At 52.4% G+C, this 26,643-nt stretch overlaps 1 protein-coding gene across 1 annotated transcript in view; it reads right to left on the reverse strand.

The window, feature by feature from the left end:
- Positions 1-259: 259 nt before the first annotated feature.
- Positions 260-26,643, reverse strand: part of TMEM121 (transmembrane protein 121) — a 36,343-nt gene continuing 9,959 nt past the window's right edge. Inside the window, exon 2 of the mRNA XM_068199218.1 lies at positions 260-3,046. Coding sequence (XP_068055319.1) covers positions 1,473-2,411 — 939 coding nt within the window. The 5' untranslated portion in view covers positions 2,412-3,046 and the 3' untranslated portion in view covers positions 260-1,472. The remainder of the gene's footprint in view (positions 3,047-26,643) is intronic.

The raw sequence follows: 26,643 nt of genomic DNA on the forward strand, positions 1-26,643 counted from the left end.
CCATTTCAGCATGTTTGAGATGCAGGTTTTCTGCTTGTCTCCTTGTGCCTCCCCCCAGGGTCAGGCAGATGGGGCAGCACTGCAAAAATTATTTATTTCCTTTCTGGGCCCACTGCTCAGCGAGTGCAGGGCACAGAACCTCGGGATGGCACTTGGGAGTCCAGGGGAAGTGGACAGAAGCAGAGACAAGTGATTTGGGCTGTACAGGAGCTGAGCCCCACCCTCCCCACGCTGGCAGAAAAGAGACCACCAGAAGCCATTGCTCTCATGGGGCTTTTATTGTCCGGCTGGCCCTCGCCTCCCACCCTGCTGCCCATGGCTGAGCCCTTCAGCACCGCCCACGGCTGCCGAGGAGACCCCAGCCCTGCTCATCCCCAAGCCCAGCCACCTGCCTGGGGCAGCACATTCTTCCCGGCTCTTTTTTGGGGGTTGGTGGGGTTTCTTTGTTTGGGGTTTGTTTGGTTGGTTGTTTTTTTTTTTTTTCTTTTTTAATATTTATTTTAAAAATATAGTAGCTGTGGAAAGCAGCCCTCTTTATAAATGCTTGATGCCAGAGTGAAATGCATCATCGGCATCCTCGTTCCTAACCCCTCCTGGGTGCCCCTGCCTGCCAGCAGCAGTGCCGCAGGCTGGGGAGGCTGCTCGGGCTGCTGCGGGCAGAGAGGTTCTCGATGGCAGGGAGAGAGAGAGAGAGAGAGAGAGGGGCCCTTCTAAAAATAGAAATATTGTGCTGAGTCGTTTGGAGTGAATGAAATACATAAAACACCAGCATTAGATTAGCTTTAGCTCATCAGATATTGCTCCCGGCAGAGTTGGTGCAGGGCGCTGGTGGAGGCTCAGTCCTCCTCAGCCTGGGCCAGGGCAGCCACGCCAGCCCCAGCCCCCTCCCCACTGCAGGGCTCCCTGCTCTCGCCCACCCCGAGGACACTGGCCCACAGGGCAGCCTGAGAGCCCCTGGAGCTGATATAAATAGGAAACTGTAAACACAACCATTGGAGATAAGAGACGTCTACGATCACAGGGTTTACTGCTTCAAACCCCCCACCCTCCCCCCCAATCCGCACCCCTATGCCCTTGTCCCCGCTCCGTAAAAAGGTCTCCAGTAACAAAATCTTCGATCCAGGCTTGGAGTAAAGGTGAGGTGCTCGGGGAGTAAAAAGGGACATTGCAACCTTAGCAGTCTTTGCTTGGGAGGGGAGATGGTGGCAGGAGGGGGAGAGAGGGTCAGCTGGTTCAGGTCCTTTGCAAGTCCATTTGGTTTGTCTGGAGGACTCCTAGGGTTATACCTGAGATGAAGACGTCTAGAGGACACTCCATAGCTCAATTAGAATGCTGTTGGTGTTTTTGTGCCTAGAAGAGCCCTCACTGCCGGGATTTGTCTGTCGTGCTTGCACCAGGCAGCAGGAAAGCAGCATCATCCCTCTTCCGCTCGGCACGGGGCCATCGGAACCAACACCGGGCTGGGGGACCCCTCATGTGTCCAGGATCTCGCTGGTGGGCGACGGCTCGTGGGGGATGCCCTGTGTGCTGTGGATGGTCTGGTTGTGCGAGAGGGAGTTCTGCTGGAGCTCCAGGGCGATGGCGTTCTGCGGGAACTCCTTCACCTGCCGCTTGTACTCCAGGAAGGTGCACGCCTTGGTGGCGATCGCAATGATGTTCTTGCCAATAAAGATGGTGGAGACCCTGCTGTCCTGGAACAAGATCATGTTGATGGCCCGGATGAAGATGGTGACGATGTTGATGGTGACCAGGCTGAGGACGGGGTAGAGCATCATTTTTTGTGGGGCAATGTGCTCCCCTTGCATGCTGATCTCACTGAGGGACACGCAAGGCAGGATCAGGAGGAGTATGTAGCAGTAGAAGAACATGAGCCCCTCTGCCCAGATGGGCAGGCCGGTCCTGTGTGGTTCCCACAGGTTGGCCTGGATGTCCAAGATATCCAGCAGGTCGAGGGCCACCCAGAAGAGGCGTCCCCGCAAGTCCTCTTTCTTCCGAAAGGTCCGTATGTACTCCATGCTGTCCAAGGCCACCAGCACCAGGTAGAGCCCCGGCACGCAGATGGAGAGCAATAGGGTCAGAGCTTTCCTGGCCACTGTCTCCAGGTTCTTCTTGTCTGCTTTGTAATTCTGAAAGATGAAATACAGCTTGATCTCCAGCACAAAGATGTAGAGGAACCACAGGATCATGGCGTAGCCCCGCTTGGCCGTCTTCACCTCGGCGCCCACCCACACGGCCACGTAGCGCAGCACGATGAGGAAGCAGATGTCCCCCACCAGCACGATGATGCAGACGCCGATCTTGCGGGGCCCCTGGTTCTGCTCCACCAGGTAGGCATCCATGAAGGCCATGCTGGTCATGATGACGATGGTGGTCAGGCAGACATGGCGCTTGTCAGGCGGCGGCAGCACCATGGTGAGGCGGGCGGCCCTGCGTCCCTCGGCGCCGGCACTAGGGGAGCGGTCCCGCCGGCGCTGCGCGGGGGCACATCCGCGGCCAGCCCAGGGACCGAGCGCCGCTCTGTCCCCCGCTGCCACCCCAGGAAGAGGTGCCTGGAGGAGCAGTGGCTCGGCTGGCAGCCCCACTGTCCCAGGGCTCGGGGCTGCCCCTGCAGAGCCCACGCCAGCCCTTCGCCCCTCAGTGGCTGTGCCCTGCAGGCACCGTGGCTCTGCCCCCAGCCCAGGGCTGGCTGAGCAGCCCAGCCCCAGGCACCCTCCACCACCAGCCGCCAGGGCTCACGGGTGTGCAGGGCCTCCTGGAGGAATGTCGCTCCTCGGTGGTGGGCCCCCCATCGCTGTCAGGCTCTCCAGCAATCCTATGGTACTAGCACGCCTTCAGGCTCCAAGCCCCAAATCCTGGTACAGATCCCTGGAAACACGACAGTTGACAGGGCAGAAGGGGAGCCCTCCCGGTTCCCAGTGAGATCCCACGTTCCTCTGGGGTCTGGGGGGCTCCTGCTGTGTCCTCACAGGGAATCACCTTCACACCTATCCCCACAGGGCTGTGCTGGTGTCCTGCCGCTCCCAGCTGTACCCGCATCCCTCCATTCCTGCAAAAGATGGCAAAGAGCAAGCGTTAGGGTCCCTCTGTGAGCTGACCATGGAATGGTGGCAATGACAACCCCCGCAGCTCCCAGCACACCGCAGCGTGAGCCGGGCTCCCACCAGGCGCCATCCCACCGCTGGGGCACCCACCACACGGCCTGTGTGCGAGGGTGCAGAACAGCTTCCACTGAGCACAAACACAGCACGGGCTGTCCTGCAGGGAAACGCAGCCTGCTGCCCTTCCACGGGCACTGCCTGTCCAGAACTCCTCAGCAAGCTCGCGCCCTGTGTGCTTCTGCTGTTCCAGCAGCACCGACACAAAACCACAAACCTGGTGGGGACACACAGGTTCTCAGCATTCCCAGCTCCAGGTATCCCTGCTCCAACAGGGACACAGACCCACAAGTTACTGCAGCCTGGACAGTTCTGCATAACTACAGCCATGGGATTCTACCAGTTACTGAGCAGCTCTCAGGGTGTGGGGCACGTCCCTCCTCGAGCAGGGGTGAGGTCAGGGCTGGCACATGGGGGACAGGGCAAAGCTGTCCCCAGGGTGTCATGATGTCCCAGCAGCTCTCTGGACTGGTTCGGCTGCTCGTGGGCACAACTCCTCCTCGTCATGCTGTGCTTGCCTAAGTAATTTGTTACTCTTTTCTGTGCAGGGATTGCACTCCAGAAATGAACAGGTAGGCCCCAGTGCATGCAAAAATGTCATTGAACTGCTCACATGGAGAATGACCATGACCACAGCCACAGAGGCTGAAGGGAAGCGGCCAAGCCCAAGGAGGTGTAAGCCACTAAAAGCCTGCCCTACTTTGTAGCTGCTTATGTCTATAGGGCCTCATTTAAATAAAAGCTAGATTCTCTCCTGCTTCAGGGAGACAAGAAGAACAAAGAAGAGAAAGTGGGAAGCCAGATGAGTCAGAGCCAGACCTGCCTTGAGTCTGAGTAGGTGGACAGCAGGGATGCGTGTACCTGTGCCCTGGTTTCCAAAGGATGTGGTGCTTAGCAAATGTTAGCAAGAGACTTAAAGCTGCTACTCCAGCCAGGACCCTCGGGATGCTCTTCTGAGTCTGCTGCCAGCAAGGAAAACTGGCATGTTAAAATAATTTCTCAAGCAGGAATTGCTCAGAAAGAAACCAAAAAGATGTGGTGGGAATTCATGAGAACTGCTGCATGGTGCTTCCCAGGCAAGGCAGTCCCTGCAGGCCCACTCGCCAGTGTGGCTCTCTGCAACAACTCAGAGCTGCCCTTTGGGGCTTCAGTTTGTTCTTTCTAGAGGTTTCGGATAAAAATGTGTGGTCATTGCTGTAACTGCCTTAAAACTCATGCCAAGTTTTACAGAGGATTTATAGCCAAGGAGAGATAATTCCATATAAATTAGGTCTTTCAGGAGGGAATGGTGGCTTTTTTTTTTTTCTCTCACCCTGTAAGTATTTATGCCTGCAAAAGACAGTGGTTATTTAAAGGGCAGTAGGTTGCATCACAGCATGGTAAGGTTCGGAAGCAGCTTGCTTGTAAATCCTGTCCCTGTGCCCTGTGAGCTCCCGGTGTGGTCTGGGGAGCTGGGGGAAGGCACAGCTCTCTCCTCATGACTACATGAAACCAGACAGAAAACCCTTTCCTGCCTCCTGGTGAACACCCAGGGCACCGAAAGGTGTTCATTCACAGTGTTTACAGCGGCAGCCAGCAGGTCTTTAACCATCGGTGCTGAACAGATCGTTTTCAGCAAAAAAAAATACGCTCAAATGGCAGATCCTTCCCCCGTGTCTGCTCCTGAAGGGCTCACAGCAGCCTGGGCTGGGTTTGACAAACATTTGCGGTGGTGACCTTTCAGAGGGGAGTCACTGGGCTCTGGCGCTGCTTCCTCCCCTGTCAAATCATGCACTACCCAGGGTGAGCACCTCTCTTGCCTTTTCCAAATTGTTTCCAAGCACTTGCTGCAGTGCAAGCTCTTCTCCTGATTGTCCAGGAGCTGGTGTTCTCTCCACCCCTCGCAGCCCTGGTGCTGTATGGAAAATACAGAGTCCTTTGCAGATCCATGGAGCAGAGCTTGCCAATTGGAGTGATGCCTGACCAGCCTGTCGGGGAGGGGGCACATAAAACTCTCCTTGGAGGACTATTAGAGAAAAGCAGGTCGTTTTTAAACAGCCATGACTTTGTAACTTTTAAATGACCACATCGGACAGTACGTTCAGAAACTGCCTGAGAACTGTGCTGAGTAAACAAGACAATAACCGTGTCAGACATCCACAAGAGCACATCTGAGGCAAATATTTGTTTAGACAAGTATTCACAAAACTTTCTTCCTGCAGGAATTCTTGTAAATAAAAGGCAGCCCACCTGAACATAATGAGTTTGGAGCGCTGTGGATGTCAGTGAGCCAGGCTGGCAGCTTCCTGGAGAAGGGATCTAACAGCTTTGGCATCCCTCTTGGTGCCAGGACTCCCACAAGCAGGTGATGAAGCGATGCTTCAGTCTTGGCAACTACGGTTCTCCTTACCAGGACAAAATTCAACCCCTAATTGCTTATTCTCCTCTATTTCTACCCTACTCAAATGGCTCCATTGCACTGGAGTGAGCAAATGACCTCAGTGATGCTCAGCGTGTCACCAGCTGACAAGGCACAGCCCAAGGCCAGCATCCAGCCCCACCAGTGAAGGCCAGCAGCAGGGAATGGGAATGGGGAGCAGCAGCCTGTCCCCTCTCCTTCTCTGGGGTGTGCCTGGGGACACCCCATTTCCCAGCCCAGCCTCCCCTTTCCCAGCTTCCCGGCAGGGTGGGAGAGGCCTCAGTGGGAATGGAGGGGGCTGCTGATTTCCTGGAGAGACTCAGGCATGAGTGCAATGAGATGAGACTGCAGATGAGTCCAAACTCGGCTGAAGGGCAGGGTTTGCACTCTCACCGCTGCCCTGCTTCCTCTGGCACCGAGGGAAAGGAGCAGCATTGGTGCAGCCAGCCCTTGCCCTCTAGTGCCTCTGCTCTGTCTGAGAAGTTATTTCTTGGTCTTGCACCTCTTTTTCCCGGCTCTCCCGGGTGCTATAAAGCACTGGTGGTTACCCAAGGATGTGTGGTCACAGCCTTGCTCCACCACCAGGCAGTGTGGAAGAAAACCAAACCGTGCTCAGGCCTGCCATGCCAGTGGCTCGCTGCGGTGATTAATTCCCGCTAGCTCTGCCCTTTCCGGCCGCCCATCACAGTGCCCTCCTCTCCTGCCTCTGCCCAGCGCCTCCCGGCACAGCAGCCGGCAGCACCCGGGAGCCGTGGGATGCAGGAGCTGCCCACAAAGCCCATCTCCCAGTCCGGAGAGCCAGCAGCTGCAGACGGCCTGGAGGGCTCGTGGAGCCACTGGCAAAACATCGCCATTAAAGCCAGCAGGCGCTTCCCAAAGCCCAGCTCTACCTGGCAAATTAATTTAAATTATTTATGTAATTTGGATCCTGTCTATTTTAAAAAAGGGAGTGAGACAGAAGTATACACCACGTGCTTCCCAGGTAATTAGGATGCCGCACTGCTTAAAGCTTCATTTGCACTTTAATTGCTTTGATTTATTCCAGTTTTCCCGAGTGTAAATCCAAAGCTCCCCCTGACTTGGCCCTTCAGAGAGCTGCTGCTCCACCAGGGCCTTTTCCCACCTGGCAGCGTGGGCCAAGAGGAGGCGATGGGCACAGCCACCTGTGCTCGGGACTTCAGGGCAGCTGTGGCAGAGCCGCCGAGGCGATGGCATCACTCCCTGGCAGCGGGCTGTGCTCCAGGGAGCCGCTGAACCGCAGCCAGGTGCCCTGCTCTCGGCAGAGGCCGGGGACAGGGAGCTGCTGTTCATTGCTTACACGATTTGTGACTCCCTGAATTACCTGTGACTCTGTGCACCATGCAAGGATGGGGCTTACAGGCAGGGCAAGCTCTGCCTTGACTAAGAATAAACTCTAAATCATCTTGTCCCTGAGCCTTTGCATGTTTCTGCCGCTGGTTCAGCCTCGCTGACCTGAAGGTTTCACCTTGCCCACCCCGGGCAGTGCCTGGGGACCATCAGAGGGAGGGAGGGAGGATGCTCCTATGCTGAGGAACAGGGAAGGTCGCTCTGGGCAGTGGCTGTGCCCTGCCTCCTCCGAGGCAGCACCGGGCTCCCAAGTGCATCCTGTGAAGGAAATGAGATTGAGGGAGATTTTTCCGGACCCTGTCCACTAATTGTGTCTGAGGAGGAAGCAGCCCACTTGCTAATGACTACAGATAATTCACTGTGTAGGCCCATAAAGAGATGGGGAAAGAGCTGCAAACAGTTCCTAGAACCTGCTCAAAATAAACAATGCACTGTCAGATGAAACCAGCTCCTGCTTATATGGGTGAGTGCATCAACTGTGCTCTCCTGCTGCAAACCCCCTCAGTCCCCTTTGGAGTTCATTTCAGGCCCCTTTCCCAAAAACAAACACAAGCAGAAGGTACCAGAACAGTTGTCTGAATAGGAAAAAAAAAAAAAAAACAACTACCCTCTCAATCACACTGCTTTGGTGACGGGGCAGGGAAATGCTGCTTGCCCAAAGCAGAGCCCTGCACAGGCTGGGGATGGATGGATGGATGGATGGATGGATGGATGGCCTCTTTGTTCCCAGTTTTGTCCCCCACAGCCATCCTGGTCACGGCTCTCCTGCTGACACAGGCAGCTGCAGCTGCTGGGAACATCTCCCCATTCACAACCATGCTGAGTTTGATGATACTTGACAGACATGTCAAAAAAAAAAAAAGTGCCTTTTTAGACATTTTGGGTGTTTAAAAATAGTTAAAGGTAAATGATTCATTTTGACTTGTACATAAATTGTGAAATTATAATACTACATTTTGACTCTACCAAAACAATTTACATTTTCCCAGCAAAATGCTTCTGCAGAGGAATTTCTTGGTGTTTCCAAGTTGGGTGCATTTTCAAGATTTTGATCTAATTTGGACCAAAACCCAGATATAAAAGCATCTACATCCCCCACGGTTCATTGGTTTGTTGCCAAAAAAGGCACATTTGGCAAACATCTGTCTGCATGTATGTTTGCCACAGCGAGAGATGCATGAGGCATTCAGTGGAGTGCAGGTTCTGCTCACAGAGCTATCCCCACCCTCCTCTCCCTACTGCAGGCTCCTTGCACTCTTTATCACTCTTCAGCAGAGCTTTGCCCACTGGTCCTGGGGCATTTCCCTCTCTGCTACCTCGGGAGTCCTCCTGGGCTTGCTGCTCCTCTGCCAAATCATCTGCGTTTTCCCTACCCTGCTGCCCTCCCAAGTCCCAGTGCTCCTGCAAATGCAGGACTTGCCCCTGCTGGGGGAATTTGACCCAGTTAAACTCTCTTTTTGGTTTGTTGGTTTGGGGTTTTTGTTGTTTTTTTTTTTTGTTTTCCAGGCTTCCCCCCACTTTTTTGGAGATGCTGTTGGATTTTACGTGTTTCCTCCAGCACGCTCCCAGCTCACTCCAGAGGGTGCTGTCTGCAGCTATGACCCACACCCTCACTGGTCCTGTCCCCTGCCTAGGAAACTGTTTGGCTTTCCTCAGAAGGAGCTGTGCCATCCTTGGGCTGGGAACAAAAGTACTTCCTGCCCCAGGCATGGCAGGGCTGAGAGTGCACCTGCAACTTGCAGTTGAACAAATCACCTCACTAAAATCCAGCAGCGCACCACCAGCTCTGACCTCTGCTGCTGCCCTCCTGGATAGAAAGGCCTCACTCAAGTGGTCAACAAGTTTCCCCTGCACACAAAGACCACAGCTTGGATTTTTCCTGTGCCATCAGTAGACATGAATGCAAACACCAGGAGCGAGCCAGGCCAGGAACACAAAACTTGGATCCAATTTCAGTAGCCTGAGGATGTACTTTTGTGTGTGACTCACAACCACATCCTCAAATAACCTCGCTGTCAGTGCTGGGGGAAAGGAAATCATGGAGCCAGAGCAGAACCCTCACACAGATGCTTTCCCCCACTGCCTGCTGGAAATCCCTGCAGATGGAGGATGGAAAGCTTCCTGCTCTTGCTCATCCTAGTCCTCACTCTCCTGGGTGCTGGCAGAGAGGTACAAGCTTTCCTGAGTGCTGCTCCCAGCATCCTCACCCAATCCACTAGGTGCCTGAGAGCAGGTGGGAAAGGGAATCAGCTAATTAAAAGAAAATGAAAACTGGAATGTGAAGCTATAAATAGGAGAGCACTGGGAGCTTCCTGGTGCTAAAAACATGCTTGTGGGGAAGGAGATGCTGGAAGCTCTGGGGCAGAACTCTGGAGATGTACCAGGGAAGATGCATCTGAGATCTGCTGGCACCTCCTGCCTGTGTGAGAGGGTGCTCAGACAGGGATGACTCTGCAGCATGGGCTGGATGAGGGCAGCCTTGCAGGCTCTTGTAGAGACCTGGGCAGAGTCCCCTGCTGGTTCCTCTGGCCTGGGCCAGGCTGGCTGTCAGACTTAAGGCAGCAGGAGAGGGACCTCTCCTCTCCTCCCTCACCCACACCATGCAAGGAAAGGCTGTGGGTGAAAGTGCCAGATGCAAAGAAAGCAAGGCAAGCTGCAAAGGAGAGAGCTGGGAGGACAAGGAGGTCTGACTCCCAAACTACAATCCTGGAGTCCTCTGCTCTACTTGATGGTGAAGACATTGAGGACTTTCTGCACTCAAATAGCTTTTGGGAGGTCCTGCTCCAGCACCTGTGCTAGGGTGGCAGGACAGCAAGAATGGCTGCCGTGTCCTGCTCTCACAACAGCTCTTACTCCCCTTGAGGCCCCAAGGGAGCAGAGAGCCTGGGTGCTCGAGGAGGGGAGGTACTTCAGCACCACAGAGCTGGGGAGGTGCCTCTGGAGGCCAACCACCTGCTACACAAAGCAAGTGGCATCTCTGCCCTCCCTGGGAGTGGCGTCCAGCCTGTCCCTGCTGCCAGGCTGGGATGGCACAGAAACAACTGTGCCCCTGTTATTCCCTCTGCCCCCAGCACAGGGTTAGTGGAGGTGGGATGAGCTTGGCAGGCTGCTACTGCTGCCACCAGTCTAGCCTTTGATTAAGAGTGATTGTTCTGCTCTTAATTAACAGGAGGCAGCTGCTGGCTGTTCTGGTGGAATGGAGAAGCAGAGCCCAGAGGCTGCGATAAAAGGAAATTGTGTCTGCTGGCTCTCACTGAGCCTGGCACAGCCATCCTCTGCTCAGCCACACACCTGGGCTGTGGGACATGTCACTGGGAGGGACTCAGCACTGCCAGGGTTCAGGCTCTGCATGAACAGCAGATATGGGGCAGCCAGATAATCCAGATAATAATAAGGGGTGGTTTTGCTGCTCTCTGTCCTCCCAGGCCACCTTGAGGTGGAACTGCTGGTGATGCCTGCCTGGTTCCCACAGGGTTTATTTCCTGGCCTGCCCCTCAGAGACCCTCCTGAGGCAGAGGCTCTCTTGTGACAACAGGTCTCATCCTCTGGTGCCACGTGGCTTTCTGCTGCTCCCCCAGGTTTAAGGCAGCCATCTGCCCTGGGAGCAGGCATGCTGCTGCTCAGCCTGTCATTCTGACAGCTGAGCCAGCTCCCCAGGAGATGAGAAGGCATCTCGGCTTCTTCTGCTCCCCAGGGCAGTGACTCTTGAGCAGAAGTTGAGTGTATCCCAGTAAAAGCTTCACCATTAAAATCATGCTATTTTTCTGAGTGGAAAGCTCATCTCAAACCTTTGTAATGCAGGGACAGCACACAAGACAGAAGTGATGGGTAGCTTGTAAAATCAAGGGACCTTTGCCTTGCCATACAGCTGCAGAATTTATTTTGGCAAGGCTGGTCCAATGTTAATTATTGATAAGAATAGCTCATGCTGGGTGTCAGGAACCCTTAGCAGCTTGAGAATTCCTGGTGTTGCACCTCCAGCAGACAGCTATGAACCTGGTTGGAATCACAGTTGGGTGGTGGTGGGGGCTGCTGCTGCCACAGGCTGGAGATGGGCCTCAGTGCGCTCTGCTCTGCACTTGTTCTCCGTCGTAAAGTCCATGCCACTGCCAGTTCCTTCTGGGACAGGCTCCCTGGCACTAAGCTCGAGGTCACCCTCCTCCTCCTCCTGCCCGTGCCTCAGCTTCTGGGATGGGGCAGTGCTGGCGTCTGCTGCTCTGGCATCACCTGGGAGATGACACTGCACCCATCTGACACAGTGCAAGAAAAATAATGCCAGCCCTGGGGTCGCCAGGAAGACACTTCTCTCTACCAGCCATCTAATAAATCTAATAAAACCTGTCTTGTTGATGTCTAATTCAATTCCAGCACCCAGAGACCCGGCTCCTTATATAACTCACAAACCTAACCAGCTCCCTCCTTGGCATATGAGCCAGGCCAAGGGGCTGCTGCAGGCTACTCCAGAAGAGAGCAATTACCTGGGGTCAGGACTCCCTCTCCCAATCAATTATGCTTTTATAGGTTTTCCTTGGGTCACACCTAATTGAACTTTTAGGTGCTTGAACACCGTGGTCAGAGGCAGCTGGTAACTTCTAGGCTGAAGTCTGGGAACTAAATTAGGTTCCTTGAGTGTCACCTCAAAGAAAAATCACCACAGCACCGCCTGTTCATACCCAGGAGCCAGAAAGGAGTGAGTGGTGCTGGGAACTGCCACAGCCCCTTGCACATGTGCTAGCCAGCATGCAGCAGGAAGGGCTTGGGGTGGCTGAGACAAGCATGACCTGGGGGATTTGAAGTAATAACTTGTGTATTCCAGTATTCCCTCTCCTTTACGTCCATCCCCAGCCAGGTGGGGATGATTCCATCAGAGCAGCTCAGACCACCAGCAAGTGCCCCTGCAGGGGTCTGAGCCGTGGGTCAGACAGCCCCCCAGAGGTGTGTGCTGCTTCTTGGGACTAAGGCTTTTGTTTGCACAAACTGTTGGCTTTTCAGGCTTTCCTTGCTAATGAAATTCTTTCCCTCCTTCAAAAACAACCAGGAGCAGGGGCCATGCCCATGGTGTGGGAAGCTCCCAGATTCCTCGTTGCTAGGTCCCGGGTGAGGAGGGAGCTTAGCATGGTGGCAGCATGGAAAGTGGGAGATGGGCTCCCCACCCGACAGCGCAGCAGGTCCTGTCCCCCAGGAGGATGTGACAGTTTGCTGTGCTGGAGCTTTCTGCCAAAGAGATCAAATATTTACGGCTGCTCTCTCCAACTTCCCATTTCAAGCCACAGTGACTTATTTGTTACAGATTTACATGCTTGCTTAAAGACATCTTTATGTTCCTTCTAAGTATAAAAGGTATATTTCTCCATGTAGCATTTTGCCAGTCAGAATCAGCCTCCCCATCTAGTATATGACTGCGTTTGTGCCCGGCTTCAGTGCTCATTTTCCTCTTGGTAAAGATTATCATTATATGAAGAAAAATGGGTCATTTACAGCGGTTTCTCCCCAAATAAAAGGCTGTGGGATACAGGATATCATTAAAATTCTGAACCTGACTTCCAACCTCAAAAGCAGGCTGTTGCTATTCGGGTCTCTCTGTGGAGGGAGAGAGGAGGGGAGGTGGGGAGAGGGTGCACGATGAATGTGCTTTGGCCATGAAATCTCTGGCTGACATCGGCACTGGCATTGAGGCCCCAGGGCTGAGGTTATCTCTGCTGCTCACACACGGGCTCCCTCGCTGGCCCTGGAGGGCACAGGCTGCCTCCCGGTCTCTCCAAGCTTTCTCCTGGCCAGCACATTGCCAGGGCTCCCACTCCAGCCACGCTGTGCGTGGGACAGTACAGCCAGAGCAGGAGTTAATTCCTGCCGTGGAAAGAGCAATTCAGCTCCTGCCAGAAGGACGTGGCTGGGTGAGGTCCCCTGCAGAAGGGGAGGCTGGCAAGCTTAAAAGCTGGTGCTTGGACAAGGGAGAAAGCAGGATGAAGTGCTCAGACACAGCAGCCCTTGCCCTGCCCTCACCCACTGCTAGGGCTGAAACAACCCCTGTGAGAGGGTCACTGCTGTCCCATGGGCCAGCTGGCCAGGAGCTGCCACCAGCCCCTCCAACACCCCTGTCCCCACAACTGCAGGTGCCTGGGGGTGGAGGAGATGCTCACCCAAGGACTCTGCCCCTCTCCTCAGCCCTAGATCCAGGCTCCCAGCACCGGGGTCCCTGCCAGGCTTTGGGCTGACTCCTTCCCTCCTCATTCCCGGTGACAGGAAAACGTGCCTTGCCCACATTCAGTGCTGGCTTTGTATGTGGGAGCAAATCTCCCACCTCCTGGCGTTCTCCATCCCTGCTCCCCAGCATGCTGCTGCCCCAGAGGCTCACTTCCATCTCCTGGCATCCCCAGAAGGGGCTTCACAGGGAATGTTTTGCTTGGAAAGGCTATGCAACTCCTGTGCAAGCCTGAAATTGCTGTGTACAGAGCTGTAAGGCAAAGCTAATCCATTTTGCAGCTTAGCCAGCTGCTGAAAGATGCTGTTTAAGGGTGAGGAACTGCTAACTGTTTTTCTCCCCTCCATGAAATGGGAGGGACAAGGGATATTCAGAGGATGAGAGATGGAGACTGACCCAAAATGGCTAATTTAGAAGCATCTTTTAAAAAGGGAGACTTGCCCTGTTAATTTTTGAAGTCATTCCTTTTTAAACATGCTCAGAACGGACGAATTTTTCATTCTCTTTTCCAGCATTTTAAATCAAAATGTGCATGGGAAGCTCCCTGGCTGCTGATCCCAGCCAAGCAATCATGGCTAATGCCCAGCCTCATCCTGGCACCTGGGAATAACCACAGCAGCCCATGCCAGTGAGGGCATCACCCAGCTCCAGGTCACAGCCATGGGGTTGTGAGTGTGCATCACAGGTGGGATTTGGGGTATCTCCAGGGCAGGACAGAGAGCTCCTCTCCTCCTTGGCGCTGGTTAGGGCTGTCAGAATAACAAGTTAGTTTTGGTCTGGCAGACAGGCTGAAAATCCAATATAAATTATTTCTGTTTGGTAGACATTTAATTATTTCCACTTGGGTTTTTTAGCAAAATAAAACAACTGCAAAGAGTGGCTAGGAGCAATCCTGGGATGCTTTGTTCAGCCTCAGAAATATTTTCTTTCTCTCTAGGGTCATTTTATTCTCCTCCTTCCCTCCCCTCTGCTGATAACTTCAGATTGCATTTGAAGTAGCTGACAGCTTGGACTTTTCAGGAACAATGAATGTGGTTTGCTAGAAAACACAGACGCAGGGGAAGAGGATTCAAACCTCATTCCCAACTGATGCCAAACAAAGGGAAGAGCAATAAAACTCCTTTCTATCCACTAATGGCCACAAATTCATCACACATATTCTCCCTCAATGGGAGGGAATCTCTTGCCTAGGAAAGGGGGATCAAGTGTGGAGTGGAGCAGACATTTCCCAGTTTTCCAGAGAGAACATGAAATAAATGGCAGGTGTTTCTTACTGAATTTTCCCGTGCATGATGCACAGGAAAACTGGCGTTTGCAGAGCATCCCTCCTGTACAAAACAGGCAGTGCTGAACCCCAGCTAAAGAAGTGGTGAGATCTGGGGAGGCTGGGGGAGACTGGGTGGGACAGGGGGAGACTGGTGTGGACCAGGGGCTATGGCAGCCAGGGCCACTGCTGGGCTGGCAAAAAACCCACCTGGCTGCAGAGGCACAGTGAGTGCAGCTGCAATCAGCTGCTATTTTAATTTGCATCCTGAAACTGCTTCTGGAAGCACTCCCTAAGCACCACGCCAACTTCTTGCACTGATTTTTGCACCACCATTTTCCCTCTCCCACCCTTGCTCAGCCTCAGCCTTTCCCACCCTCTGGCTGGGACCATCAGCGCTCTCCCATGGGATCCCCCGTGGCCTCATTAGGCAGCAACCATTTCTCATTGGGATTCCTAGAAGCCCAGGTCCCCCTGGAAGCATGTGAGATCCTCCCCAACTCCCCTAGGGGTGCTCCTCTGCCGTGTCCCTGTGCATTACAGCTCTTCCCTGTATTTATAGGTTTGCCTCAAATAAGGCTGGCCCCGCTCTGGGTGGTTAATTGCTGTGTAATTAGGTAGCCAATGTCTGCCACAGAGCCACATAATGCCGGCACCCTGTAGCCACCAGCAGGATCAGCTTCTCCCTGCAGGGGCATCCCCACGTCCTCTGCAGCCCGGAGGGGCTGGGAATGAGCACAGAGGCCAAATAAGGCACAGAAATTCATGAATTTCTGTGGTCTATGGGGTGCAGTCAAAACTGTGCAGTTGAGAGGGGAATCCTCCCAGCCCCTGGTCCTCCCCCAGTGCCTGGCTGACCCCTCTGGGCTGGGGGGAGCTGGCTGAGGCAGGGTGCAGGCACTGGCCAAAGACTCAGCTCACCACAAAAACCACTGCCAGGTGTTCCCACCTCAGAAACAGCGCTGAGGACCAGGGCTGTGCAGCTGGGAACAGCTTTGCAACATGAACCCTGCTCTTCCAGGGCAAGCACCAGCAGCTTTGTGCTCTCTCCAGACTTGGAGCATCTCTAGCCTCCCAAGGACTGATTTTGATGTGATTTCTCTTATTTCAGCTTTGCTGAACCAAGTGAGTGGAGAATGCAAGCTGGGTGGTTTGCTCCTGGGTTGTTTGAGGGTGCCCCAGTCTGGGGGTGACATTGTTCCTGTTGTGGGGCTCCTCAGCCTGGCTGGGGCCTGGATGCTCTGCTAAGGGAAGCCCTGCCCGGGGAAGCTCTGCTTTTGGGATGGAGCTGCCTCACTCCCCAGCAAAACAAAGCCCACCACCAGGGCACTGCTGCAGGGGTGGTGGGACCCTGCTTTCACCTTGTGCTGTGTCCTACAGAGCCCCCTGAATCCCTTCTTTCCAAACATCTCCTGCTGGCCCCACTGTGTGTCACAGATATCACCCTGCTCCTGTAGGATGGGCTGGAGCTGGTGGCTGTCCCCCTTGCCTGTGGTGCCAGATGGGGATTTCTAACCCCATCACCAAACCCTGATGTCCTGCCAGAGGAACACAGTGATGTCCTGCCAGGGTGAGCTGGCCCAGACAGGACATGTTTTCCACCTCCTGGACTTGTTTGCCCACAAGAAGTGAAGGCAGCTCCAGCTTGCAGTGTGAGCTGGGGGGTACAACCCCTCTGCAGCGCTCAGCCCTGCCTTGTGGCTGGGGTAGGGGTCCTCTGACCCTCCAAACCTCCCTGGGCCTGGGGGAATGAGGAGCACACTGGTTAGAGCGTTCCTACAAGAACACTGAGCCACCTATGGCTCTTTGGACACATCTTTGTATTCTCCTCCCATGGAAAGCTGATTTCTTTGTGCTGCACTCCAAAACAGCTCAAGTACACTTGTAGGAGAGACTGCAGAGAGCTGACTTTTCTCTCCTCTGAGGTGGAACACAAGTGAAATTCTGCATGATGTTTGTGTGAGCTACGCCCAGGGGGACACCCTGGAAGCCTCGGGGCCTGGGCTATGGCAGGATGGGGAGAGCACAGCCAGATTCAGGCTTGCACTAATTTGCTCTCAGCTTTAAACTGATTAGGACACATACAGTGCAATGCTGAATTACTCCAGTTTATGCTTAAATTATAACTGTATACAGCTTTCCGCTGAATGAATTACCTGTGTGTAAACACACCCCTTCTGTAAATCCAAACAAGGTCCTGAAACAGCTAACCATTCATCACCACATAAATCTGCCTCTTCACATTGCTGCTGGTGCTGGGATTCCCCTCCTGTGCTGAGCAGCAAGCCAGCCCTGCAGCTCCTACACAGCTTGGCCTGCAGCAGCCAGCTGAGCACCACCAGCAGGAAAACAACGCAGAGAAGCAGGAAGGAGAGAAGAAACCTTGTACAAGAAACACGGGGCTGCCAGCTGACAGACCTGCCACACCAAACCCCAGCTCCTGGGAAGTCGTCACTTATCCCATCCTGCTGGACAGCATCTGCTGCAGGCAGGATTATGGACAGCCTGTTGGAAGGGATGGTAGATGGTGAGATCCCATCACAGGTGTCATTTCTTCTGTCAGCACGTGGAGAGCTGATATCTGCAGCTTCTCTTTGGTGATGGTGAGCTCCAGAGACAGGGAGGCTCCTCGGTGTCAGGCCATACACGTTTCTGTGGGCTGGAAGTAACCCCCAGCAGCAGTGAGTGCTTTGGGATCCTGCAGCAAGGAACAGCATTACTCATTTTGGGCAGTCCCTAGAAAAGTCTCCATTTTTGGTACAAACACGACAGATCAGGAACATGGGAATGATTCATGAAGTCTAAGCTGAGCAAGGCCACTCCACCTTCCCTTCCTCTACTGCACTGAAAGTAATAGAAAACAGATTTTTGTTTTTTCATTATCAAGCTGGGAAAAAAAAAAAAAGGAAAAAAAAAAAGAAACAATCAGCTGTGGGCTCTGAACCTGACTCTTACACTGCATCCCCAATTTACCCAGGAACCAGCTCATTGCCTGCGAGCACCCAGCAGCCAACAGGGTTTTGCTGGCAGCTGTGCCTTTCTCTCTCTCTATCCCTGCATACTAATATGAAGTAAAATGGGATGGTAATTTAATCCTATGCCACTAGAAGCAAAGCATCACACAAGCCTGCTCATCCTCTCCTCTAAGTTTAGCCCAACAGTGTATTAAAAAGCTGCTACTGGATTCTCGCCAGCCCCTACTTAGCTAAACTACCTGACTCTGCAGAAAAGCAGAAAATTCTCCATTCTGTGTTATTTCTGATCCTTGGGAGAACGACCCACATCTATCAGGGAACTTGACCCCCCACGGGGCCCACAGGAAGGCAGTGTAATTTGGAGAAATGTGTGGAGTGACAAAGGCTTTCCTGTGGCATTGGGTATGTTTCATGCTGCCTGGAGCTGAGCTGCTGGAATCTCAGCTTGGAGCTCCTTCCATCCCTTCACTGCAAGCCCATACACAGTAATGAATAAATCTGTCCCTGCTCATTTATAAATAGTTTATAAAAGGTTCATAAATAATTTCTAGATGTTTTAATGAATAGTTGATCAATTGTTGCCGGGCCCAACAGGTCAGCAGATTGCTTAAATCCATCAATTACAATGGCTGCTGAGGAGCTTATGAGCACCAGTGGGACACCACCGACGTCTGTGATGGGCTTGTAGTGGATATAAAGGGTTAATAAGTAATTAATAAATGATGCAAGTGCTCTTTTAATTAAGAGCTGTAGAAGGCCATTGAAAAATGCATTCCTGGAAAAGCCACAGGCAACACAGCAAACAAACATCTGGACCGGGTTTTGTAACCCTGCCTCTGAGGAGTGAAGCTGGCAGAGAGGTGCCAGCCTGGCCCAGCAGGCAACCCGGCTGCCTGATGAGCAGCAAATTTCCCTCATTCAAGCTGATTCCAGAGAAGCATGGCCTGTTCCTAGTGCCCTCTTTGAGCCTGGAGCCTGCACCACGGAGCTCAGCCTCCTCATCCCCACCTGCTGCAGGAGCATCCTCGGTGCTCTGGCTGCCACGGGTAAGGTACCAGAAAGGCAGGGGACATGGATGCATGGGAAAACAAGACCATTCCCATTTTATAGGGCTCTGGCCTTGCTCTTCCCTCCTGGGGGGTTTTGAGTGAGCAGCCCGCTCTGCCTGGGGGTGGGTGACACATCCAATGCCACACCGAGGAGTTGTGCCCTGGCAATAACACACTTGGTGTTTGGCCTCCTTAGCAGAGGCTCTTTATTATCATTAAGCACTGAATATTTCTGGATGATAAAAGCAATTAAGTGTAAAAAAAGGTAATGATCCATCCCATATTGCATCCAAAAGATATGAAAATCCCTCATAAAATTATCACCCTCGTACAGAATGGGACCTAAATATCTTTATAATGTAAGACAGAGAACTTTGCTTACAGTCAGAACATTTATAAGGCATTCAATTAGCCACCAGAGGGTTTCTTAGTATTACCCAATTCTCCATGAGCACAGAGGCAATTACAGGAGATTCTAACTTTTTAAATTAAAGACAAAAGGCAGGAGAATTTGGATAAAACCTGTTCCCAGGCTCACCCTGGCACATACATGCAGAGGAAATTTCATGCAGATCAGGCTTAATTTACTGCACAATTTAGCTCAGAGCAAAGCGAGACTCTTCCCACTCCTTTGCTGGAAGATCCTTCTGCATGGGCAGGGGCCCAGTACATGATGTACTGCGCTGTGATCGGGTCCTGGGGATGCCAGGGCAGGGTGCCATCCCTCATCCCACCCCCTTTGCAATGTCCCCAAGCCCTTGGGCAGAGATCTCAACCCCAGCTGCTCTGGGGGATCCATCGTGGGGACTCCTGTCCCCTGTGTTCCTCTGAGGGGGCCTCTGGGTGCTGACAGTTTGTGTCTGTGCCTTCAGCCTGTGCTGGCCCAGGGCCACTCAGCCCCTGCACATTCCTCCATGGATCACTGTGCCATGCTGCCATGCCCAGGGACCAATTTAGGCTGGAAATAAGGTGTGTATGTGTAACGGGCAGTTAATGGTGAGGGTAATCAATCACAGCAGCAGATTAGCAAGGGACATGATGGATTTCCTGATTCCGACACCTTTAAATCACAATCAGTTTCTCCTTCCAGAACTGCTGGGGCTAAGCCAGAAGGGATGGGCTCAGTGATGCATCACCCAGTCAAACCTCCCCACAAACTGGTGCCGTGCTGGGAGGCCCCATCACATCCACCCCATCCACACCCGCCTGCCATGGGGTACCAGGGCTCTCCCGCCCTGGGAGAGGGCAGCAGCAGCAGGAGAAACTCTCCCTGCACGGGGAGGGCTTTGATCGCTTCCTCCTGATTTGTATTTTGGGAACGATTCCATGGATCAAGGTGTCAGATCTGTAGTCCTGCCAGCAAACACTATTTTCTTTTAATAAGGAGAGAGCAGCAGGTCGTTTCATCTGCTGCACCTGCTCTGCTCCTCCGGTGGGGAGGTAGCGCTGCACCTTCCCAGCACCAGCACCTCTCCTCTCCTTTCAGAGTGGCTGGGACTCCCTTTCCCCCTCACCAGGAAGGCAGCAGCATCCCAGCACGGCTCCTCCCTGCAGCTTCTGAGGATCCACACCGCCCTACACATTCCTAAGGGTGTTTGCTGCTCCAGAGCCGCTCCTCACCACCGCGGCCTCACAAAAGCACCGGCGGCTGCTCCCAGGCGTGTGCTCCCCACGACAGACGTGTCGTGAGCGGCTTCGCCATCAAGGCAGTAGTCTACAAAGGGATCCAAAGCCATGCCTCTCACTTTGCTTTTGGCTCCCGAGCCTGCCAGCCTGGCTTGGCTCTCACGCAGAGCCTGTCTCCAGCCACCAGCGCCAGCCACTCCTCGCTGGCTGCCGGTGCAAGCCAAAATCCTCCCGCGGCCGCACACCCACCAGCCTGCGCCTTCCCAGGCCCGGGGACCGCCGGGCTCCCGGTGCAGCCGCGGGGCCACCAGCCCACAGCCACGTGCCGGAGGAGCGGGGCAGGCAGGAGCACGACGGGCAGCGGCCGTGGGAGCCCAGCACGGCCGCGGGTGTGGGGCGCCCTCCGGCTGGCACAGAGCACTGCGGACCGCTGCGTGGTGGGGAAGGAAGGGGACAGGCTCCTCCTGACCCTGCCCTGCTGCTGCAATCCAAACTCTTCCTGAGAAACCAGCCCCGGTGGAGCGGTCTGGGCTCTTCCTAGGACAAAGTGTGCAGGAGAAGGAAGCAGCGCAGAAAGGTGAAGTGAAAGTTAATATAGCTGCAGAAACTAACTCGGACACCACAGGGGGAGGACGCAGGAAAGCTTAATGCTGGAAAGGGTTTTTTTTTCTGAAAAGCAAAGCTCACCATTACTTTTTCCAAAGCACTTGGAAAACCTGAGCATATCATGACTCCCTCAGGGCATTCCCTCACAACCTCTGGCATATCAGACAAAGGGCATGCACACTCATGAATCCCACGCTGAAGAGCATTTTGATGCTGCTGTTTTGCCAGCACTGAGATCACTACAGTGGGGCCAGCTGTGGGAGGCAGGGCTGCAGGCAGCATCCCCTGCCAGCATCCCCAGCGCCTGACACCCATCAGCATTTCATTCCACCTAGGTGATCCCAGACAGCATTAAAGCCATGCTTTGGCATTTCTTAGCTGCTGCCGCTCAAAGAAATCACTCTGTGCATAATATGGCAGAGCTGGGTGCTCATGCTGCCTTCCCCATGCCCATGCAAGGGAGAGAAGGGCTGTGAGTGTGCAGAGAGATTCCTCGCTGATGGCAAGGGCTGTGAGTGTGCAGAGAGATTCCTCACTGATGGCAAGGGCTGTGAGTGTGCAGAGAGATTCCTCGCTGATGGCAAGGGCTGTGAGTGTGCAGAGAGATTCCTCACTGATGGCAAGGGCTGTGAGTGTGCAGAGAGATTCCTCACTGATGGAAAGGGCTGTGAGTGCGCAGAGAGATTCCTCGGTGATGGAAAGGGCTGTGAGTGTGCAGAGAGATTCCTCACTGATGGCAAGGGCTGTGAGTGTGCAGAGAGATTCCTCGCTGATGGCAAGGGCTGTGAGTGTGCAGAGAGATTCCTCGCTGATGGAAAGGGCTGTGAGTGTGCAGAGAGATTCCTCGCTGATGGAAAGGGCTGTGAGTGTGCAGAGAGATTCCTCGCTGATGGAAAGGGCTGTGAGTGTGCAGAGAGATTCCTCACTGATGGAAAGGGCTGTGAGTGTGCAGAGAGATTCCTCGCTGATGGCAAGGGCTGTGAGTGTGCAGAGAGATTCCTCGCTGATGGCAAGGGCTGTGAGTGTGCAGAGAGATTCCTCACTGATGGAAAGGGCTGTGAGTGTGCAGAGAGATTCCTCACTGATGGAAAGGGCTGTGAGTGTGCAGAGAGATTCCTCACTGATGGAAAGGGCTGTGAGTGTGCAGAGAGATTCCTCACTGATGGCAAGGGCTGTGAGTGTGCAGAGAGATTCCTCACTGATGGAAAGGGCTGTGAGTGTGCAGAGAGATTCCTCGCTGATGGAAAGGGCTGTGAGTGTGCAGAGAGATTCCTCACTGATGGCAAGGGCTGTGAGTGTGCAGTGAGATTCCTCGCTGATGGCAAGTTCTGCCTCTTGGGGCACTCACATTCAGCAAAAAAAAAAAAAAAAAAAAAAAAAAAAATAGGGGGGAAGAGCGTGTTTACAAATCTATATATTCATACCTATATGTATGTCATTATGCTAAGTCATGGCGAGACAAAGTGGATTGGCTACAGTCTTGACGTGCTAAAATTAGGTTTTATGTAAAATGAGTATTTGCTTCATGTAGGGCATGTTGGTATTAAGATTTATTTTCATCCTGACTTATATTACTGCTTGGTATGATTGGGCAAAGCCCAGGGCACATGCATATCGTTTCCATTCACAACTTCTACATGGATTCATGACCCAGCGAGCTTGAATTGCTTTGCAATCTTTTTTCCACTGCAGAAAGCTTAATAACCGTATCAGTCTTAGAGCAGAAAGAGACCCCATGTATTTGCTCTGCAAGAAGAGCTCTTGAACGGAGTTACAGGAGGCAGGGAAAGTGTCGCACTACGACACAAAATAACTCACGCACGCACGCTAAGATTGGAAGAGTTAAAGGAGAGAACTTTATTTCTGACTTTGCAATATATAGAATTCCAAAAGTGACAGTGTATTGGAGGGTGAATTTGTTACTTCTCTAGCTACACTGGTCAAACCAATAGTCCATCAATTCTCTCCTCCCACAAAGAAGAATGCAAAACAATCATTATTTACATGACAGTGCGTGAGAAACTCCAGTAGAAATATGTAAACATCAGAAGGCATACAAAAGAACTTTTAAAAGAACTTTCAAACTTTTAAAAGAACAGGGGGACAGGAAAGCATCACACCAACTCCCTAACACCCATTGCCCATGTGGAATCATTTCCCAAGCAGGTGTCTGTGGGGCTAACAGTGGATGCCAGGGCAGTAAATGTTAGTGGAGTGCTTGCATAAACTCCAGAACAGCCCCAGAAAAAAAAAAATCCAGTGAGTTTGTTTGCTTCAACTGTTTAACCGAATGGCTTTGGCAAAGGCAGTTTACTGTTGTGAAGAAAGCATAAATTGAATGCTTACAGACCTGGGCATGAGGGCACGTGCTCCTGCAGCTGTAGAGATAGCTACCATCAAGAGGTAGAAACAGGGAGTTAAATAATGACTTTTATGTCCCCTGGGGCTTTCCTGAGGAACCTGCCCTCACTGCCGGGGAGCAGTTAGAGCCCAGAGGTGGCGGGGACTCTGCGTTTTTCTCATGGAAACAAAGGTCCATTGCTAACAGCAGCCAGGGAAACGAGGCTGCCTGTGGCGAGCAAGGAGAGGAGATGAGAATAGGGTGCTTATCTGCACAGGATGGGAAAACAGGCACAGTTTGGTTTCTGCTGCAGAGGAGCAGGGGTGACAGGAAAGGCACAGTGTGCACCGAGACACCGCTGAGAAACAGCCCCTTCCAGAGACCTCTGCTCATCCTGCAGAGAAAAAGCGCCTGCCTGCAGATGGGAGAGTCACAGTTAGTTTAGTAGAAGGAAGATGTAGGTTTATAGAAAGCTTTTCTCAGATGGGCAGAGAGATTCACAAAGGACTGGCTAAAGCCCTGGGTTCCTCGGGTCAGGGCTGAGCTGTGACACCCTGAGGCAAGTGAGAAGATGAAGATGTACTCACTGAGAGAGCCTGGCCAGGTGTTTGGAGGAACTGGGGTTACTGGCTCAGCTGAGAGACCAGGTAGTTTTGTAATAAAAGGACACACTGAGGGTTTGTTATGCATCTCCCTGAGAGTCATTTTGGAGCACTGCTGCTGGAGACAGCAGTGCTGCTGGGACGGTGAAGAGTTTTCAAGAGGCTGCTTTCCAGGTGGAGGTTGAGGTGCGGATGCTTAAACCAGCTCTGCTTGGATGTGGCTGAAGAAGGCTTTTTATGTGCCAGTTACAGAACTGACATGAGGACATGCTGCTTTTGTTTGCTTTTTAAGAAAGAATGTTATCAAAAAAAGCCAGCTGTAGAAAGTAAGCTCCTATGGACACTCGTGGAGCAATCACCACTGGTTTCAGTATAATTCAACAGAAAGGTATAAAAAACAGGATGGTACGTGAGGTTCATCCTGACGAGGAGAAAAGGGATGAAGGGATCTCCAGCCTCTTCCATGTGAGTACTTTTCTCCCCTTTGGCTTATTGCCCATTTTTCCAAGGAGATGCCAGAATGCAGCACCCAGGGCACCAGATCTGTGGGCTCTACAACCTCAGAAGCCTTAGCCCACAGAGCTGCTATCACCTGCCATGGCCCCTTGCCCTCCTCCTGCTGTCCTGGGGCCGGGGGCTCCCTGCAGGACACTGCACCCTTGCTCCCAGCTCCACTGGAACACACAAGCACCGCTTCATTCCACACACGTGGCTTTCTAAAAACATCCATGGCATTCCCTCACAAGTGTCAGCATCGACCTTCACAGCTGCCATGGTGATAAGCACCACAGAGAAGCCTATAAATAACATCAATGTACCACACACTGGCCCTTTTATGAGCCCCACACTTTTTGATTTACTTATATGCAAGATATTTTACAGGACAACCCAATTAAGCGTGACAGACAGCTGACGATGAATTCCCGGTGATGACTCGCAAACACTTTGTTTTAAACCAAATAAAAGGATTCAGAAAACCAGTGGAAGCTACTGGTGTGATTTTGTATTATCCTACAACCTCTACAGCAACAGCCGCTGGAGAATATCCCAGTGGAGGAGATGGGCAGAGCTCACCAGGCTGCCCCAGGCTGCGAGTTTAGGAGGGATCTTTAACTCAGGGCAAGGGTCCCACTAAATTTCTAGGATACTACAAGAGCCCTGCAGCCTGGTTGCTCACATTTTGGTCTACAGCTCGACCTGAGCAGGTCACTGTGCTGTCAAATGCAAGTGTGCTCAGCTACCCTGTGCTGGACAGCGACCATGAATGTTCTGTGAGGCCACCGTGGAACGGAAAGCCCTCGCTCGGGGCTGCTTTGGTGGCATCAGCACGCGCTGTGCATCGAAACTCAGTCATTTTTCCTGCAGCCAGGCTGCTCATCCAGGCTTCCACCACTTCTTCAACATGGGCACTCCTCACCCGGGAACCACCAAAAGCGATGCTTCCCTTGGCAGTTTCATCTGACGCTCTGCCATCCCAGTGGTAATTTCTACATTCCAGATAAGCAACACAGCTATGAAACAGAAGACCCAGGGCTTGCATGGCATGTCTCTCTCAGCCCCTGACAAGTCACAGCTATCCTGGGAAAGCCTCTTTCACTCTCTAGACCCACTTCCATTTTCTCACCCAAACAAACAAACAGCCGTGATAGAGAGCCCTCATCCCAGAGCTACTCCAGCCCAACCATTTTCCCAGCTTGATGGCATCTTTCTTATGCTCCCCCTGTACACCACTGTACCTCTGGGTCAGGGGAGAGCATTCCCAGCAGATACAGGTGGAAAAAAAGAGATTATTCACTGTAGAAATTACTGAAGTTGCTTTCTGTGTTGCTCTCTGGGCAAGGCAGTGCCTGGATTCTGCCTGAGCTCTCCCTGAGTCAGGAGCAACAAAGCCCTCATGGCACATGGGGAAAAACTCACAAATAAACACAGCAGCATTTTTTTCAGCTCTTTTTGGCTGGAGCCCAGAAATGGATTCAGGCCCAAATACCCATTTTTAGATTTTTGATATCGAATGATTTAACGATATTGAGGAAGGCAGGGGCCTCATGAAATCCCATTCAGCCACTTGAAAACCCAATTTCCCCACAATTTTTCAAACAGAGAAAGTTTTGATCAGCTGTGGTTTGATGTTGAGTTGACACCTGAACCCAGGTGGCTGGAAGGTTAATGAAGAGCAATGAGTCCCCACAGTCACCTAAACTACCCATGCTCTGTGATTACTTGGCTTCAGGTTCATAAATTCCCCACAAATCCACATTAAGGCTGTCAGTTCTCCCCTCCCATTCAGCATTTTCTCCTTTTATGTCTGCGGCATTTTTCTCCACTCTTTATTCCCTTCTCCCTGCATAGCTTTATTTGCCTTTGCCAAGGAAATGGAACTTAATGCAACTTTGCAAAGTTCTTTTGCAACTATAAATTTCCTATACTCCCCCTGCTAGACTTGGGTGTGAAGACGGAGTTCAAAGCAATGAAACATTCTCATGAAACTCCCGTGAATTTGACACAAGATCTGTGTAGGACTGCAAGGATTCACTGCCAAAGCCTGCTTTTCAAGAGGACAGAATTAATCATGAGGCTATGAGCCCCCCCATGACCTCCACAAGGGAGGCACAAGCATTGCCCGAGGTCGGAGGGCACACAGTGCTACCTGAGGTGAAAAACTGTGCTGGTTATTAGTTTGGATGAGTTGTGTAACTGCAGAAAATGTGGGAAGATCAGAAAAGACAAGAAATCAAAGGAGGAACCAAAGACAATATGAGATTGATTTCTGTCAGGGAAATAAAAAGTGAACAAACTGGTGATTATATTGCTGTACCTTGCAGAGGGATGGGGAGCAGTGGAGGGAACAGGCTCCCATTCCCAGGGAGCCCAGGGTGGTTTGCTGCTGTGCTGCACACTGAAAACCAGCAGTCATGCTCCCCAAAATTTAAGATAAATAAGGAAAACTTGTCGCTATTGGACACGAAATGAGTACAAAGAAGTTAGGGAAGTTCAAAAGAGAAAAAAGAGGCAGTTTTATTCCAACATTTGGTATTCACAGAATTCCAAAGGTGACCA

This window comes from Anomalospiza imberbis, chromosome 9 (assembly GCF_031753505.1).
Source record: "Anomalospiza imberbis isolate Cuckoo-Finch-1a 21T00152 chromosome 9, ASM3175350v1, whole genome shotgun sequence".
In the NCBI taxonomy this organism is placed as follows: domain Eukaryota; kingdom Metazoa; phylum Chordata; class Aves; order Passeriformes; family Viduidae; genus Anomalospiza; species Anomalospiza imberbis.